General features: G+C 47.2%; 2 protein-coding genes and 2 non-coding genes across 4 annotated transcripts; all 4 read right to left on the bottom strand.

The window, feature by feature from the left end:
• Positions 1-3,667: 3,667 nt before the first annotated feature.
• RASL11A (RAS like family 11 member A) lies at positions 3,668-4,909 on the bottom strand. The gene is made up of 4 exons (XM_064409148.1): positions 4,706-4,909; positions 4,555-4,611; positions 4,397-4,476; positions 3,668-4,200 (listed from the first exon to the last, which is right to left on the bottom strand). The coding sequence occupies exons 1-4, from the start codon at positions 4,824-4,826 to the stop codon at positions 3,748-3,750; spliced, it is 711 nt and encodes a 236-aa protein (XP_064265218.1). The 5' UTR covers positions 4,827-4,909; the 3' UTR covers positions 3,668-3,747.
• A 4,520-nt stretch (positions 4,910-9,429) lies between these two features.
• Positions 9,430-14,010, bottom strand: RPL21 (ribosomal protein L21). The gene is made up of 6 exons (XM_064409147.1): positions 13,933-14,010; positions 12,683-12,761; positions 12,087-12,148; positions 10,970-11,082; positions 10,164-10,314; positions 9,430-9,560 (listed from the first exon to the last, which is right to left on the bottom strand). The coding sequence occupies exons 2-6, from the start codon at positions 12,747-12,749 to the stop codon at positions 9,471-9,473; spliced, it is 483 nt and encodes a 160-aa protein (XP_064265217.1). The 5' UTR covers positions 12,750-12,761; positions 13,933-14,010; the 3' UTR covers positions 9,430-9,470.
• On the bottom strand, positions 10,778-10,910 carry LOC135295676 (small nucleolar RNA SNORA27). Its single transcript, XR_010357816.1, has one exon. It is a non-coding gene; the product is annotated as a small nucleolar RNA SNORA27 (small nucleolar RNA).
• On the bottom strand, positions 11,289-11,369 carry LOC135295662 (small nucleolar RNA SNORD102). The gene has a single exon (XR_010357801.1). It is a non-coding gene; the product is annotated as a small nucleolar RNA SNORD102 (small nucleolar RNA).
• Positions 14,011-17,829: the final 3,819 nt, after the last annotated feature.

Genomic DNA, 17,829 nt, shown 5'->3' on the forward strand with positions numbered 1-17,829 from the left:
TAATTACCCCAGATCTAATCTGAGCTGCTGTTTTGTGAGCCATGCTCTACTCATAACAAGGTTTTCAGGGATGTCACTGAAGGTACCTCAGAGACACAACTCTTTGGAGCATTTCCTACAGTTTGGTGCAGTGACCCAACAATAGCATCACCCTTAAAGATATTGCTCCTAGAAGGACAATGGACTTTGGACCCTCACTTCAGGAGAAACTGAAGAGATCCTGCTGCCATACTGATGTGAATCACCAGTGGTCATGTGCCAAGTGCCACTGCCACAAAAGGTCACCTTTGCCTAAAGGACTTCATTCTGAATCTATTCAGACCTTCCATTCACCAAAAGCTAATGAAGTCCCACAGGAATAAAATCATTTTACAGGAGATCCATGCATGGGATGCAGATTTGTTTCCATCCATCCATCCATCCATCCATCCATCCATCCATCCATCCATCCATCATCTCAATCACTTTTGCTCCCTGTCTGAAGCTTGAACCCAACTTTTGTCCATGGTGTGAACACAGTCCTTGTTCACAGTCTGCCTTGTCCACAATCCTTCATACAAACAAACCACAGAAAACAGCATGAACCTGCAGCATTGACCATTTCCTGTGCTGAGAGGCAAGCCCCCATCAAGAGACAGTGAGGAAGCAGCCTGGGTCCAGGTGCTCGAGTGGGGTGGAAAATAAAGGGGACATCCATAAAGCTTTTTGAAGAAAACACCCCTATCTTTGTCTAGGGATGTGCAGCTCCTGAGTTGAAGTGCACAGAACAGGTTGATGGCAGCTGCTATTTGAAAATTCATGAAGCCCTAAAGCATTACTGGATGATTTCAGAGCTTGGAGATAAGTAGACAAAATAGTCCAACAGGGGGGAGATGCTGATGTAGTAGCAGCCATAATAGTGTGTGATGCTGCACACATCCCTGCTTCTGAAAACCCACTCATCCATCTTGTCAGGGAAAATTGCTGTGATTCTGTTTCCTAGCGGAGGTGGTGGGAGGAAAGAGGCAGATGCATATTTTCCTCTGATCAAGGGGAAAAGGCCAGGCTATGCACCACTTACCCTCCTGAAGCCACCCTGCTCCCTCTGTGAAGGGCTTAGAGACTGGGGATGGCAAGTATTCAGTAGGGAAGGCATAAGTGGCATGGCCCAGGAGAAACCAGGCTTTGGAGCTGCTCTGCTAGTACTTGCGAGATGCTTTGCCCTCCCTGCCCTGGTGTGCCCCTCTTTGCTTACTCAGGACTGAAGAAAATGCTGGCGTAAAATGTGCTGGGAGCCAGCAGGTTCTTCCTGTGCTTTACCTGTCAGCTCAGGGTGGAAAACTTCTGGGTGGGACTGTGCCAGCCAGGGGAAGTTCAAACAGACTAAATGCCTAATTTATGTACCTCTACCCAAAAATGTTACCCAGAGTGGGCCAAAGGAGCTGCTGCCTTGAGTTGGAGGTGTATCAGAGCAGCCACCCCTCCCGGCCATCGACATGCCCTAATCATCCAGATTCCCCATACCTCCCTGAGGGGCTCATCCTGCTCCTGACATGTGGCTGAAGCAGCCCAGCAGCATGAGAAGCACGGGATGGAGACAGGAGGTTTTGTGCCTCTGACCTGAGCATGAGTACCTGCATAGCAAGAGACATCTCTAGCTTTTTCCCATGAGAGAGAGAGAGATGGGGAAAATGATTGCATTTATCCCCCTGCTCCTGCCCATCCCTGCCCCTTGAGTGCCCACTGGTTCCTGCACAAACTGTTCCCCTGTACCAGAGTGGGGATCCAAGCTCCTGCTTTGCCGGGGGCAGTGGGAGGCACCTAAGTCCATGCCTGATGCGATTTTTCACCTGGCCCTTGAGGACGATGGTGAGATGCAGACTTGTCCAATAACATCACTTGCCCCTTTAGCATATTTTGTACCATGTGTGCACTGAATATCTTTAGCAACTTGCTTGGTGAAACTCTGTACTGGATACATGAGTAGGAAACAATTTCCAAAGACAAAAGCTGCAGGTTAAAAAACAACTGAAACTACCAGAGTGGTATTTTCTCTTGGAAACAATTTGTTATCCTGGTTTCAAGATGGTGAAATGTTCCACAAATATCCCACTTGTGACTTTTCAATTCCTCTTCAAATTTCCCCATGGACACATGGTCCATGTGGTGAGTTCAAGCCTGCCAGGGACACGCTCGTTCTCACCAACCCCATCATCCTGCTTCCCTCAAGAGTTTTGGACCCAGCTTGCAGTCCCGGTTTCAGTCCGTTCCTGAAGATCTGGGTATCAGCTCTCCTGTGCCCTTGGGCAGGGCAGCACAGGGCCTTCAGGGAGGAGACAAAGGTGACATGCCTGGGCTGAAGATGTGCACGTAGCCCTGGGTGGGAAATAGTGCTGCTGGCACCCCACACCCTGCCCAGGCTCACCCAGACCTCTGGTGCTTCTGCACAGAGCATTGTCTTTCACTCCCCAGTCCCCCTTCCCTCAATTACCACCATGAGGAAGACTCAGATGCAGATAAAGAGTGAAGGTGGCCCAGGAAGCTTCAAGGCCCAGGGATCAGAAACAACAGGCACTGCCCACCAACTGCAAGGCACAGCACCTACCTGCTTTTCCTAACAAAAGGGAAAAAGAAAGTGGTCTTTTGACTTAATCTACGATATTTTATAAAATAAAACCTCACAGAGGTTTTAATTTATAAAATACCAGCACAACCTGGAGTTGTGTTTGAGTGAGGACAGCAAGTTTCCCCTGTACAGATTAATCCACTTCCACAATTTCTACTCAGCATGGAGTAGTTTTATTTCTTATATACATAATTCAGAGGTATATTGGAAGGGCAAAACCTACATTCTATGCTCAGACATCCACCAAACACTTAATAAAACCCATTCTAGTATGGTTTAGAGTTTATGTGAAGTAAGAATAACGTTGGAGCTGTTTCCAATAGCTACAGGATTACTCTGGGAAGATAAAGGTGTGATTCCTTTTAAATGTAGCTATTTTCTGTCCAAGGAAAAAGTCCTACGCATCAGTCCTTCCTATCATACATCTCCAGAGAAAGCAACAGCCAACCCACACACTCCTCTGCTCTGGATTGCTCAGCACTTTGTTCCACGGCAATCTGTAGGAGAAACTCAGCCCTCCTGTTAAATGCTTGGGGCTCAAATGATTAATCCTGTACAACAGATCTCTAAGGCACATCAGAAATTGGAGCTCATTCCTCACAGCCTATCAGCATTCAGGCTATTACAGGTGCAAGCAGAACAGCAGCTTTGAGGGAGGAAGCAGTTCTGTTATAATCAGAATTCTTACAGACATCTTCATATTTAATAGAGCTTTTTTTACCTCCTACAAAGTTTTCCACCAAGGCTTTCCAAGCATTGTATAAAGGCGGGTAATGATTTACATCATTAACACTCCCATTTTACAAACAGGAAATTGAAGCTTCGAAAGAAAATCATGAGTGGCTTAACACAGAAAATCCCAGTCCCCCAAAAAAGAAAAGGTATCAAAGCCTCCTGCCAAAAGTCCCCTTTCCAACTACCTTTATTTAGTTGATATTCAGCTTTTTTTTTTAACCTTTTTTTTTAACCTTTTTTTTTTCTTTAAAAATAACCCAACCAGTCAAATGAGAGAACACCAAGGAAATTGCAAGCTTTGACATACTTACTTCTACACTGCTGGCATTAGTACAAAAATAAAGATTTTTATTAACTAGTTTACAAAAATAAATTCTATTGAGTCCCAGAGGATGTCACTGGGAGGTTTACTTGACTTTGGAAGACAAAGCCTGTTTGAAACGTCTCTTTAGATCTTGCATGTTGGGAGATTTGGGCCGAGGGATGATGGATGACCGCCTCCTGTCTGTGCTGCCAGCATGCTGTAGTTTGCTGACCTCCTTGCAAAGATACTGGAAGACATCACAGACACCTTGGGAGTCCTCGCTGGTGGAGATTTCCAAGAACAGGCTGCCCAGTTCATCTGCCAGCTGTAGTCCCTCTTTTGCCTGTACTTGCCTGGCGTGGAGGAGGTCAGCTTTGTTCCCCACGATAATGACGGGAGTCCTGGCATCGGGGTGCACCTTGCGTATGTGCTGGTACAGGGGCTGGACCGACTGGTAGCTGCTGTAGTCGGTGATGGAGTAGACCAGCAGGAAGCCCTCTGCCCACTTCACGCACCGGGACAGGGAGTCCAGCACCTGCACGCAGTCCTCCTGCACCTGCGGTACAACACAGAGCACAGATTCGGCACTGGGACATGAAATGTAAGGACCCTACCACAGCACCATCAACGGGTCCAAAGGGAAGCTGAGCTCTGTCTCAGGAGACGAAGTCCGGGCATGCAGGAAATTTGGGCTCAAGAGCTGACCCTTTGGGTAGCGGACGACAACCGATTGATCCAAAACATCTCCGTACCTGAATGCATCCCGGCGTGTCTTGGATCTCTACGGCAACGTGGTCCCCGTCGAGATGGACCAGCCGGGAGTAGAGGTTTCCTGGGGAGCAGAGAGCCGTGAGCCGCCGGCCGCGGGGCCCCGCCGCCCCGCACCGCCCCGCACCGCCCCGCGCCTCACCTGTGTTGGGCTCGTAGTCACCGATGAAGCGCTTGGTCAGGAACCGCACGATCATGGCTGAAACACAGAGCGCGCGTTAGGCGGGACGGACGGACGGACGGGCAGGGGAGGAGGACGGGCAGGGGAAGAGGACGGGCAGCCCCGCACTCACCGCTCTTGCCGACGCCGCGGGCACCCAGCACGGCCAGGCGGACCTGGGCGCCGGGCGGCCCCGGGGGGCACTCGGCGATGGGCGCCAGCAGGAAGGGCTGGGACATGCCCGGCAGGCGCATGGGAGAGGCGGCTCGGCGGCCGGACAGCTCGCACGGCTCCGCTCCGCTCGGCTCGGCTCGGCCGGCAGCGCCCGGAGCGGGCGGCCCCGGCGGCTTTAAAGGCCCCGCGGCGGCTCCGCCCCACGGCTCCGCCCCGCCCGGGCTGTAGCCCTTCCCCTTTCTCCACCCTGCCCACTCCCAGGACGTGGGGTGGCCCCCGCGGGCACAGGCACCAGGTAGGGGCAAGCACCCTGCTGAGCATCCCCCTGCCCGAGGAAGACAGGAAAATGCACCACCCTCCCTGCAGTGCGGGACTCCAGTCTTGAAAGAAAGGAAATTATTGTTTTATCTCAGACTATTTTGTTTCCACACCCAAACATATCCCTCTACACCCAGTGTTGAAAACTCAGCTTAGGGATGAAACAACAGCCAGCCCTAAAACCCAAGCGGTCTTGACTGGGCCCTCTGGGTTCTTGAAGTAGAAAAGTTTTGGAGAAGAATGGTGCTCCACCACGGGCTGCCCTTAAATGAGCCTCAGACATGCAAGCAGCTGTGCAGATGTTTCAGTCCCCACAAACCAATGGCTCCTGCTCCTGCTCTGTGTTGCCTTGCAACTGTGTAAGTGCTTAAAAGAGAAATAATCCATTCAGAGGCTGCTTTCATTTTTATCAGGGAGATAGCACATGCCAGCAGGATACAACATGGAAAAGGAGAGTGGATGGTACTCAAATGGACTGATCTCATGGCACAGAGGGATGGAGGCACTGTGAGAGCTGCTGGGCCCCAGCTGCAGGTTGATGCTTAGACAGCCCAGCTGACCCTGGATGCTCACACACAGGCAGCTGAGTTAGGACAATGCTAATTTACATCAGTTAAAGTAGTACCTGCAGAAAAGCATGGTGGAAGAAGCACTGTTGATTGTGCCACTCTAGTGCCCAAGAACCCCTCCCCTATGGATTGCTTTTAACTTCCAAAAGCTATTGCCCCTAAAATTTCTACTTTACTCCCCATCATGTCAGCAAGCTCTTTTCTTTTGGGAAATAGGATTTCTCCTGTATCACTAAAAGCTTTTGGTTTCCAGAGGTTCCCGCTATTGTCACCTGCTCCTATTGTCAGGGGATCGCTTGTCTTTGGCCTCACTCACAGCAGCTATTTTTACACACTTCTTTACAAAACAGCTATCAGAGTACATTCAGTGTGCCTTTGAAAGAATGCTACTGAAACAAGTCCGTTCCAGACAGATGATTCCCAGGTGCAGAGCTGTGAAAGCAGGATTAAACAACTGTCCTTCTCAAACCTTGAGGAGCTCTCTTTCTGGTTAGCTGTGACTCCAGCTGCCTTGCCTGCTGCTGGGAGCACCCCCAAAGGGCAAATGGGGGTGGTCAAGCAGAGAGATAACATTGCCCAAGGCCAGGCAGGACACCCTGTGAAGGAATTAATGTCCAGGCTGTGACTGACTGTGTCTCCATCAACACCTACCCAGATGCAACAGGAGCAGCTCAGTAAATTGAAGCAGCTGGGGCCCAGATTAGCTGTCCCCATGCTGCAGACTAGGCATCCCCAGGATGTGTGGGGCTCCAGGCTATTCCAAGGGGCCTTTCTCTGCTCTGCAGGCCCCACTTGGAAGTGCCAGGCTGTACTTTTTCACCCACCCTCTGTGGATGGCCTATGCCACTATCCCTAAGGCCCAACACTATCCATACCATTCCCTCAGCAACACTGCTCAGTGCCAGTTATGCCATACTGCTGCCCGACACATCTCCCTGTTCCAAGCTCTGGCAACGTTCGACAGCAGTACTTTTGGCTTGCTCCTGTGATGGTGGCATGGAGGACATCCTGAGAACATCTGGAGCTTCTTTTTTTTTAAATTTTCCTCGGTTCCTAAGCTGTATGGGTGCTGGTGGTGGGAGCAATGTTCCTACCCTGTGCAGCCTCTGTACTGACAATGGTTCTTCCTCCCCCTTCCCAGTCCTGCCTTTTCACTGACCTTCCCTGCCTAACACTGCCTACACAGTGCTCAGGAAACCCCAAATCCTGGTGTTGCCAACAGGCTATAAAAGGTGAAGCTGACAGCTCAGAAGACATCTTCCTTGCTGCTTCTCTAGGAGACAGCAGGAGATGTTGCCAGGGCTCTTGGCAAGGAACCAGCAGTAAAGGTTCGTGGCTGTAAAGGAGCCTCAGAACAGGACTGCAGAGAATTGGTTCCAGCTTACGGGTTTAGTGTGTAAAACCCTTCCAGGGCAAGTGAAAACTGGGAACCCCAAACCCTGTAAGGAACATGCTTCATGTTTCAGCTCAGGACTGCAGATATCCCAACAGGCAGTTCTTCAGCTTTTGCCAATTCACAGATCTCCCTCTTTCGTCAGGATTGTGCAAAAACAGGGCAGCAGAACACACAGGAAGGAAACTTCAGCAGCCGAGATCAGGTACTGAGATCTGTTAAGTGCCTGGGCTGTTTCTACAAACTTCAGATGAGCACGAAAATCCCCACTGCACTGAGAGCAATGAACAGACAGGTTACACCTTAGTTTATTTGTCCTGTTTCCAAACATTAAAAACAAACAAACAAACAAACAAAAAAAGAGGTTCTTTTCTTCCTGAACAAACCCAGCTTCATTTTCAGTCATTTCTGGGAATCCTGACCAAGGAAAGCCTTCCCAACCTCTCTTCCCAGCCCACACAGGGCTTTCAAATAGGCATTTACAACCAACTACCGTTGGCATAGTGACCTTAAAAACACTTTTTCTAAATAAATTGGAAAGTGTTGCAATGCAGTGTCTCTGGGAGCACAGCTGTCAAACAAGACCACTGTAATGCTGTCCAGTCTTACTATTCCAAATTGTTATAACTAAGTTCAAAAGTTTAGAACTATGCCCCACTTATGATGTTAATCATTTCATCATGCTGCTACAGCTAATCCGCCGTGATTTTGACAAATGAGTACCAACCAAATACAGAACCAAAATAGCTTAGACATGCATGCATGAGAAGCAAATTTAAAATGCCATCACCAGTTTGTATCCAATAGCCTCCCACTTAATTCCTACAAAGCCTAGTGGAAAATGATGCTTATCTTGTAAGGCAAATACCAATTTTAAATGGCTGTGGAAAGTGACAAGCCAAAGAGGTTGATAAAGCACACAAATCCTGCTGCTCCAAGAAAAGCCCCTTGACCATAAAAGCCAGTGCAGCAGAGAGGGCTTCAGGATACAGTGGGGCACTCCATGTCCAACCCCTCCAGTGTCAGAATACAGCTCTACTGTCATGGAGCAGCCTGCTAAGGGGCAAGCTCCAAGTCACTTCCAAAGTCATTCCACCCATACAGCCTGCTGCATCTTCTGAGATGGGAGCTTGGAGAACTTCAAACATAATCTGCTCAGTGGAACTTGCAAACTCCAGCCCATCCAACCTAAAGCCCATCACCCTTAAATACCAGCCCAAGCTAGACTCTGAATTCAAGGTCCAAGACCTACATTCCATGAGAATGGGAACACCCACGATTGAGAGTTAGGTAAAAGCAAACCTCATCATCTCTGTGTTCCTTACTCCCACACTTACAAGCTGCCCTGCAATTCACTGTTCAGTAACTCTCAACAGTGAACACCTACAAGCAGCTTGAGGTCACTTGCTTCTCTAGTACTTCTCTCTCTCCACGTAGACATTGGTTTTACATCACCTACTGAACACAGCTGAGCAATGCCTGACATGACACTTCAAGGTAAACCATTATTTACCTGTAACTACAAAATAATTAAGCCTGAGACTGTGCTTCCAAGGCTAACCAAGCAGGTTCCCTTCAGCAGTCTCTAGCAAGCCTCACCCTATTTCGAGCGAAGCTCGCTAAACCAGCACTGGTTGGTAAACAGTCAGCTGAAGGAAGATCTTCCATTTAAGAACTGCACAGGTAGCACTGGGCTTCTATGAGACATCAGCAAATCTGGGATGAGAGGGATTCACTGCAACATTCAACAGGCATGCAGTAAACATATAAAATACAAGTGTTTAGTAGCTGTGCCAGCCAATTAAAGTATTAAAAATCAAAATAAAGGCTGGCAGTCTTGGAATGAAACCCTTGTTTCTAAACTACTACAACTTTCTAAGAATGCTTATTGGCATGGGGCTGCTGTAAACACTATTTTGCAGGTTACACTGGTAGAAAACCAAAATTTGCTTAGACATCTCCCTAGACACCGTTTTCAAAAATGGTTTCAACAATTCCTCAGTATTCATGAGGCCCCTTAGCCAAAACCTTGCATCAACCTTGAAACACCTTATCTCTTTTCCTAAAAAAAAAAAAAAATTAAAAAAAAATAAAAAATCAAGCCTTCAAGTGGCACTGGGCAATTCTTGATACAAGTTCTTAGTCTGCTGGTGAAATATTCCATGTCTCCTCATAACAGCTCATGATCATTACTAAGCACTAGTAAATTTCAGTGCTCCTATATTTATCATCTATATAAATGATGGAACTCGTCAGCAAAAGCTGCAGATGAATTAAATGACTAAGCATCGTGGTAAATGCAAGCTAAATAAATAAACTTCAATAAAAGAAGGTTTCTAAAGCATCTGTTCAAACAAAAAAGCCCCAAACCCAACTAAATGAATCAGCCACAATCACATACACTTGTCCAAAACCATATCTTTAGTTTATTTTTTAAACATACATTATGCCATGAATTCATAAGGAATTGGCTCCAGCAGCTCTGGATCCTTGCCATTAGTTCTCACAAAGTGTGCTTCTCTTGGTGGAGCAGGCTATAAACAGAAAAATAAAAAAGAAAACTCATGACATTACAGCTCAAAAACGTCTTTTCAGAAAATAACATTTTGTCAACCATTTAGCGCCTTATTATGTAAACATTACAGCAATTTCACCATTCCTAGTCTCATAAATTTGATTCAAGGAGTAGCAGTAAGAAAATGATCTGTCAGAAAGTGTGTCTGACTCTTGCTTCTGAATTAAAAAACCTACGCTTTACTCTCTGCAGCTCACCAACCCAAAGAACATGGAGTGATGTATCCTGCAGCTCCAGAAGCAACAGCCATTACCTATTCTCTGGTTAATAATTCTTTCCTGCAAGGGTTACAATAGAACCTGCTGCAACTAAAAATTCAACTAAACCAAAGATTCTACTGACCCTAAAACCACCCAGAGCTGCTGCTGCAGACAAGCAACAACACAGGAAGCACCCAAGCCTTTGTTCAGGGCTACAATTACAATTTTCATCTGGCACAGAGCAGTTCTGCTCAGGCAGCAAACATCCCAGACAGCCCAAATGCCGACACACTGCACGAGGCCACTGCCCCAGAATTAAGTCATCTCCTGCCCAAGGACTGTGACCTCAACAGAAATATTACCTGACGTTTCAGCTGAACCCAAATGCCTTTTTCTTTCGCTTCCTTTTTCTTCCTTTCATTTTCCTTCACACGCTGCAGAAAGCTGTCTCTGCTCTTGGAATGCTTAATATGCTCTATACGCACATTAATTCTCTTGGCCAGAATCTTGCCCCTAAGGAAGGCAGTCAGTTTTTAATCTTCACTTGAAAAAGGTCACATTAAATCAAGACTTTCAGAACTAACTCCATAAGCTCAATTACAGGTCATTTTTCTTTAAAGGGCAATACCTCAAAACACAGCTGCAGATGCACATCAGATATAACTTACATATAACTAAAAGATTATTATTGTATAACAGTGAAATATACGACACTGTGCTGAAAATTTCAAATTAAAATTGTGGAGAAGACGTAGTTTTAGCCTCTTAGCATACAAACAAGTAATTTTATTACCAATGCACAGCAGTCAAGCTCCTGGAACAAAAAATACCCCAACTTGTCTTTTTTTGACTAAACAGTACAAAATTCAGCTGGATACACCTACATACTAGTATTTTAAAAGGGGATCAATACCAGCACACTGGCTGAAAAGTCCTGCCACGTAATGTGACTTTAGGTGCTGGTAAAAGAAACAAAAAATGTTTCCTCTGACAGGATCCAAGTCAAATGAGCACCATTTGCTTGGGTTATAAAAAGGAAATACACTTTACCCACCTTGAATGACCAATCAAGACAAGAACTGTCTAACTGGCAAAGTGAAAGGAGGGTGCAATTGCAGTTCAACTTTCTCAAATATCAAGTTTCAATACTCAGAATTTCATTACTTACTTAACCTGCTTGTTAACAATAATGCCCACGGCGTGCTGAGTGACATTATACACCCTTCCAGTCTTGCCATGGTAACACTTGTGGGGCATGCCTTTCTGAACAGTACCCATACCCTGTTAAGAAGCAAAAAGAAAAGGAAAAAAAAATGGGTGGGGGGGAAAGTAGCATCAATGATTTTTCTCTAGGAAGTAATTTAAACTATACATTTCAAATTATTTGAGATTTATTATAAAATATTCCCATTTTGTCCTAAAGCTGGAATTTATAACCATGCATTTTGCATCTGCAGACTACCAAATTTTGCTATGTCAGTTCTGGCAGCTTTCAGTGTCGGTGAAATGACAGATCACTTTGCTTACAGGAAGAGCAAGCAATCACAGAAGACATTCATCATCAAGCTCCAGTGCGTGAGCCAAGTGTCAATTCTGAACAATGCGTTCTCCAAGTCAAACAACAAACCAGCAAATTAACCACCACCTTCCATGTGACTGCTACAGGAACGTGGCATTCCAAATGAAACCAAAGGATTTAACCAAGCAGGAATCCTTGATGAAAGGCTTTCACATTCACAGCAACTCAGATGTGAAAGCACAGCTGACTTTAAAAGACAAGTTCTAAAATATATCAAGTGACAGCAAAATGCTTCTTCATTTTTCCCCCCTTTAGTAATATATATGATGCATCCTCACAATTATTTCTTGATTTCTAATTTTAGTACAGCTTTGCCATCACCTAACTATGAACTGCCCCACCACAAATCATGGCTCACAACAGAGTATCTACTAAGTGACAGCTGGGGCTCCTAGGAAAGTTGTGCCAGTAGCCAACTCAAACACTGGCTATGGCACATTTCACTCCAGTTCTTCAGCTGAACACACCATAACAAAGCACACCCAAATGACATGTATCTACAAAACCCCACATACAGCAGCATATGACACTGAAGTGCCACTACTGGTCCGGTAGCACTGTCATTCCCTCGCTCCCTAAGGGAGCAGCGGGCACTTGTGTTGACACACGTGACCCAAGGAACAAGGGAGTCCATCCCAAGGAGCTGGAGACCACACAGGACCACACTGCTTCAGCTTTTAGTGTCACACAGCACTGCAGAAAGTACCTTGATGTCAACAATGTCACCCTTCTTGTAGATCCGCATGTAGGTAGCCAGAGGGACCACTCCTGTTAAGAGATACAAATTTGGATACTTAGAAAGCCCAGAATTTCACACACACAAAAAAGGATGGGGGACAAAGATCATGCATTCGATACAATTTTCCTAAATACCTCAAAAATCAAACCAAGTTTTTTTAAAGCAGTAATTACTCATGTCACATACTTCAAAGAAAAGAAGCTAAAGAAAAATTAAGATTTGTGTTCCTAATGCCGAAATTGAAGAGACATTAAACTATTTAGTTTATCAATATAAATGCAACTGCTTATTGACCAGAGGAAAAAACTTCTATGTTTTAAGTAACTGCTGAAATACTTTCCTCACCTTAGAATTAATTTTCAAGCACTGACAGAATTAGCACTGTGGCTACTGTCAAGCAACCAGAATACCAATGCATCTGCAGTGAGAGCTCAGAGCTCCGTGTGTAGTTCTAAAGCTTTCAGCCCAAGTTGTCAGAAACCCTTTGGCACAGGCCCTTGTTCCACAGCCCATCCCCAGGGACTGCAGGGTCAGTAAGTGGATGCAGTGCAAGGGACACTCACCGTGCTTGCGGAAGGGCCTGGAGAACATGTAACGCGTCCCCCTCCTCTTCCCCTTTGTGTTCGTCATTTTGGCTGATCACTGCAAAAAATGGAGGCAAATTGTTCAGAACCACTAGTTCACTCACCACAAAGTTGATGGAATTCTCAGGTATTTCAGATTAAGCCTTTCAGAGTGACACTGCTTCAATTCAAGCAATGGCATTCACTCAGGTATCCAAAGGAATCAGAGCTCACAGGACCACAGCCTAACTCAGGTTAGAGTGGATGCCAGCAAGGTACTCAGTTTAACTCCTGCTTACAGCAAGGTCTATGGAGATCAAACCAAGCTACTCAAGAACCTTCTCCAGTCAGTGATCAAAGGATCTCCAAGGATCAAAGAATATTCAACATCAGAAGGGACCCACAAGAACCCTTATATCCAAATTAAAACCTCCCCTGACACATCTTCATGTCACTTCCTCAGGTCCCATCTCCGGTCACCACAAAGATCAGTGCCTGCCCCTCCACGTCCATTTGTGCACAAGCTGCAGCAATGAGGTATTCCCAGAAACCTCAGCTGCTCCTTGTATTACTTTCCTTCAAGACCTTACTGCACAGCATTCCTAGGGAGCATATTTGGAGGCCTGACTGTTACCATTAACATTATTCCCCTTACATCCAGTCTGAGAGACTCCTTCTGACTTCAGCTGCTTGTTTCATGCTCCTTCCACACGCCCTTGCTAGGCCCCAGGATACATCCTTATGCTGTGAAATGTACCTCGATGACACCTCTGCCCCGCTCCCTAAGCCTCTCCTTACAAGGCATCCATAAGGCACGAGCCCCACCACGAATTCACAGGCCACTGTTCGGTCTGACACAAGGCTCACATGCTCCGCAGGCCTGACGCGCGGCCATGCCGGCGCTGTGGGCCCCGAGGAGCCACCCCTGTGCTGCCGACATCCCGCCGGGGTGACCGGGCCCGCCGCCCCGTGCTGCAGCGCTGCTGCTCCGCACCTGCACCCGCCGCGGGCCTCGGCGGCCGCTTCCTCCCTCAGCACCCTCAGCGCAGCCCGCCCGGCACGGCCACCCGCGGCCTCCCCGCTCCCCCATCCCCGCCCGAGGAAGGCCGTGGTGCTCCCCTCAGAGCCGGCGGCTCCCCGCCCGCCCCTGCCAGCAGCAGGACCCCCCCGGCCGTGTTCCCACCCCCGTCCCGCCGTGTCCCCGCGCCCCCAGCGCGGCCCCCGGAGCGGCGGAGGCCGCGGGCGCTCACCGTGCGTGCGCACAAAATGGCGCCCCGGCTCCAAAGGAAGGGGGCGGCGCCGCGCCCGCCCTTAACAGCGGGGCCTCGCGGGGCTGCCCGCGCCGCGCCTGACGGCAGGGCTGGCCTGAGGGGCCGCGACCCGCGGGATGCCGATCCCGGAAAACAGCGGCGGGACAAGGCTGAGCCCGCGGCTAAAGCGGGACAAACGCGGGGGATGCACGGCTGTGCGTGTGTTTTCATGGCAACGGGCAGAAAGCGATGCACAGGAAGCTCAGCTGAACGTGAGGCAGAGCGTGTTTCCTGTGCAGCGCTGGAGCAGAACGCGCGGAGCGCTTGTGGAGCCTCCCGCAGGGGAGAGATTCGGGAGCTGTCCGGACCGATCCTGCGCCATGTGCTGTGGCGAGCAGCTGGCCCGCCATCCTCAGGGAGTCAAGTTTGGAAATACAAGCCATAAGCAGCCGGCAGGGTGTTTTACGACACGAAAGCAGTACATTTAAATTGGCGGCAGTGTGAGCCTGCCGGCGCTGCGTGTGGCAGTCACGGCTGCCCGAGCGGAGATCCCGGATTGCCGGGCAGGGAAGCGGGGTGGGAGAAGCATCCCAAACAACCAGAGGCGAAGAGGCTGCGCAGGTCTGCGTTTTCTTAGTATTGTAATGAGGTTTTCCGTATTATGACGCCGCAATCTCCAATTTGTGTGGCAGAGATTCCCACCAGATAAATAAAGCCCGGATTCTCCACAGAGAGCTCTTGCAGGTTGCAGCGGCTCCCAGCGCCAGGGGAGTGCTGAGCAGGTTCCCGAGCTGCCAGAGGGACCCGCTGCGTTTGTGCAGCTCCGGTGCCGGAGCAGACAGGAATCACCACGGGAATTGCAGTGAGGCAAGAGACGCCTCCTCCCCCTAAGCTGGACGTGCCGGGACGGTTCAAAACTTGTCTCAGCGAGGAGCTGCCCTACTGCAGGAATTTTTGTTTTGAATGAACGAAGCACTTATTTAATTTAGGGGAGGAATGATTACTTAAAGTGGGGTATAAAAACCTTCTTGATCCTCTGACTAACTTCACGGTTCTAGTAATGTTGTCTTGCAAAACTCGAGCCCTTTCAATCATCACTTTAAAGCAAGTTTAATATTTATGGACTGCAAGAATGGGTATGGAGGATTAAATTCACTGTCAAGTTCTACTTGCAGAGCTGCCTGGCAGGACATGTTCTGACAGAAAGGACCTGTCTCCACGTGAAACCTTTTGGAGTAAAGTGTTATATTTAGAAAAATGTGTCTGTACTCCATCCCTTCACCATGAAAAATATAGGATTTACAGCACCTGATATCTATGCAGAGAAAAATCTGTATAATTTAATATGCATTCAGCCTAGGTACCGTGAAACTTCCAAGCGTGAGGATCATTACAAGCCTGAACAGCTCTTCGGTGAGAAAGTGCACTGGCAACAGAGAGGATATCGAGCAAAGTAAAGACAGGAAGGCAAATCCTAAAAGGCATTATAGGGTAAAGGAAGCTAGGCATTTGCAGTGAGTGACTGCATGCCTTAATCTTACCAGTGATTTACGTGGAGGACGTATCTCCACATCCACCTGGAAGGAACAGGGAAGAAACACCACGTGTTAAAACCCAGGTCCACAAACAACACGTGGAAACACGTGTGGAAAGTGTCATTCATAAGGGAGTGGTATCTGGGAACTTACTTGAGCTCTGCTCTGTTTGTGGCCAAGTAACACCTTCAGAATTTGCTACATATTTTTCTTTCCTGAATAAATCGTATGATTCAAATTTCTGTAATGTTTTTTATTCATAAATTTACCTTGATTAGCACATTCCCAGGATCCTTCTTTAGCTCCACATTTCAAAGAAACAATCATGTTTCACAGTTTGTCTCCATTGAATCACTCCCTAGGCATGCTGAGTCTGATCCAGAAATCCATCCTATCTACCAACATTTGATGCATGGTTTCCCAAAACTGAGACCTGATGTACATGTTGCTCACAAAAAGATTGCTTAATAATGGCTGTCTGCAGCAGATAAAGGTGCACAGTTTGTGGGGTGGGTTCTGATCTGGAAGCTGGAGCTAGCAGCCAAGCAGCTGTGGGGGAGACCTGCAGCTCTGCATTGCAGACTGCGTGTGCTCCCCTTACTGCCCTGCCCTGCCCTCAAACACCCAGCCTGAGCTCCTTTTCCCTGACCAAACCGCAGGTTGTAGGATGCACACTCCAATTTCTCCTGGGCTGTAGGCAAGCACCACATCTGGCTCTGCTCCAGAAACACCAGGTACTCAAGACGGGTGAACACAAGTAGCAATCCACAGCTTAACACAAAGATCCAAAACACCGGGAAGGTCCCAGGCTGGTGCTCCACCCACTGACGTACTCCAAAAAATCTTTCTACACCATAGTAAACTCTTTCCCACCCACTTTGCCTGGTGTGGAGGTTGAGCAAGGCAGGGAAAACAGCTTCAGTGGGAGCCAATTCAAAAGTTGCTGGGAGGGCTTGAAAGGGGGGGCTCATTAGAAATCAGAGGAGTGAAGAGTAGATAAACATCACTTTGTTTTTTTCACAGTGGAAAATACCATGCCAAGCCCTAACCATTTTCAGTCCCCAAGCTCCCACAGTCAGGATCCTGGTGTCTTCTCTGGGAGAGCCCTATTTACTTCTGACATTTCTCTGCAGCATCTGTGGGGATGATGGCTCTCTGTAAAGAATAAATGTGCTGTGATGATTCTGCACATGGGGTTGCCAGGAATCCTTCACTGAAATTTTAATGCACAGTGGGATCTGGCTTGCTCCTTTGCTTAGCAGACCAAGTGATACACACAGAGATCCTGAGTGTGACATTCCGTTTGTGTTGGGTAATTCAGCAGGTGTGTGGAAAGAATTTAAATTAAAGAGTGTTTTTAAAGGGCTTTGATGTGAAAAATGAAAAATATTCCCCTTCACTGGAGTGTAGGTTTCCTGTGCCTCACAAAATGCATTAATTACATGAAAAGAGAAAAAAGATAGCTAATTAGGACTGGAGTAAAATTTTAACAGAAATAACAGAGAATAAATAGGATTAAAATCTGCAGTTCCTTTTGTGATAACGTTGCAAAACCAAGATCCTAAATCGAAAATTAAGATTGTGACGTTAATTGGTTACCCCATCCACAGAAGTGCAGCATCTGTACTATGCTTTTGATTGAAAAATTACTGACCAAAGTAATCTGTCACCTCCTCAGCTGACCCAGTTATTCCCTTGTTCACTCTTTCCAAAAGGATCATGTTATATGGCATCTGAGTCATGCTTCTGTCCTCTTTTGTGGTCTCTTCAGCTCCCACATGATTCTAGCCCTAACAACCAACCTTTTTATTTCTGTAGTTAGTTCTTCTCTTTATCCACAAAGCCCCTTCTGTAAATGCAAGCTTGATTGGCAGTTAAAATCAATCAGATTAGTGTCTAATCAACCAACCTCCTTCCAAAAATGACAGTGCAGACGAACTTCTTCAAAGGATTCACTGTGGAATTGCAGAAGTGCCAGTACAGGTGGATATACTGAGCTGCATTGCCAGTGAGGCATATCATGAAGAAAGGAATGGGAAAAATTACAACCTTTGAGAGAAATAAAAAGGCAAAAACTCTATAGACCAAGAATTATGATGGGACTCAGCATGTCACACATGGTTGGAAATTTTCATTACACTTACAGTACTTACAAATTTGTTGCCAATTCAAAGTGTTCCTCAATGCAGGAGGATTGACACCAGAGTGAAACAAATGGCCTTTTTTCCATCATTATCTAGACTGCAGCATGAAATCAGAAATACTGAACAAATTCCATCATTGCACTGCTTATTGGAGTAACATGGCATTCTACCCATAGAGAAATCATCAGAAACTACCAAGGAAGCAATTTTGTAACTGT

Source organism: Passer domesticus, chromosome 2 (genome assembly GCF_036417665.1).
Source record: "Passer domesticus isolate bPasDom1 chromosome 2, bPasDom1.hap1, whole genome shotgun sequence".
NCBI classification, from domain to species: Eukaryota; Metazoa; Chordata; class Aves; order Passeriformes; family Passeridae; genus Passer; species Passer domesticus.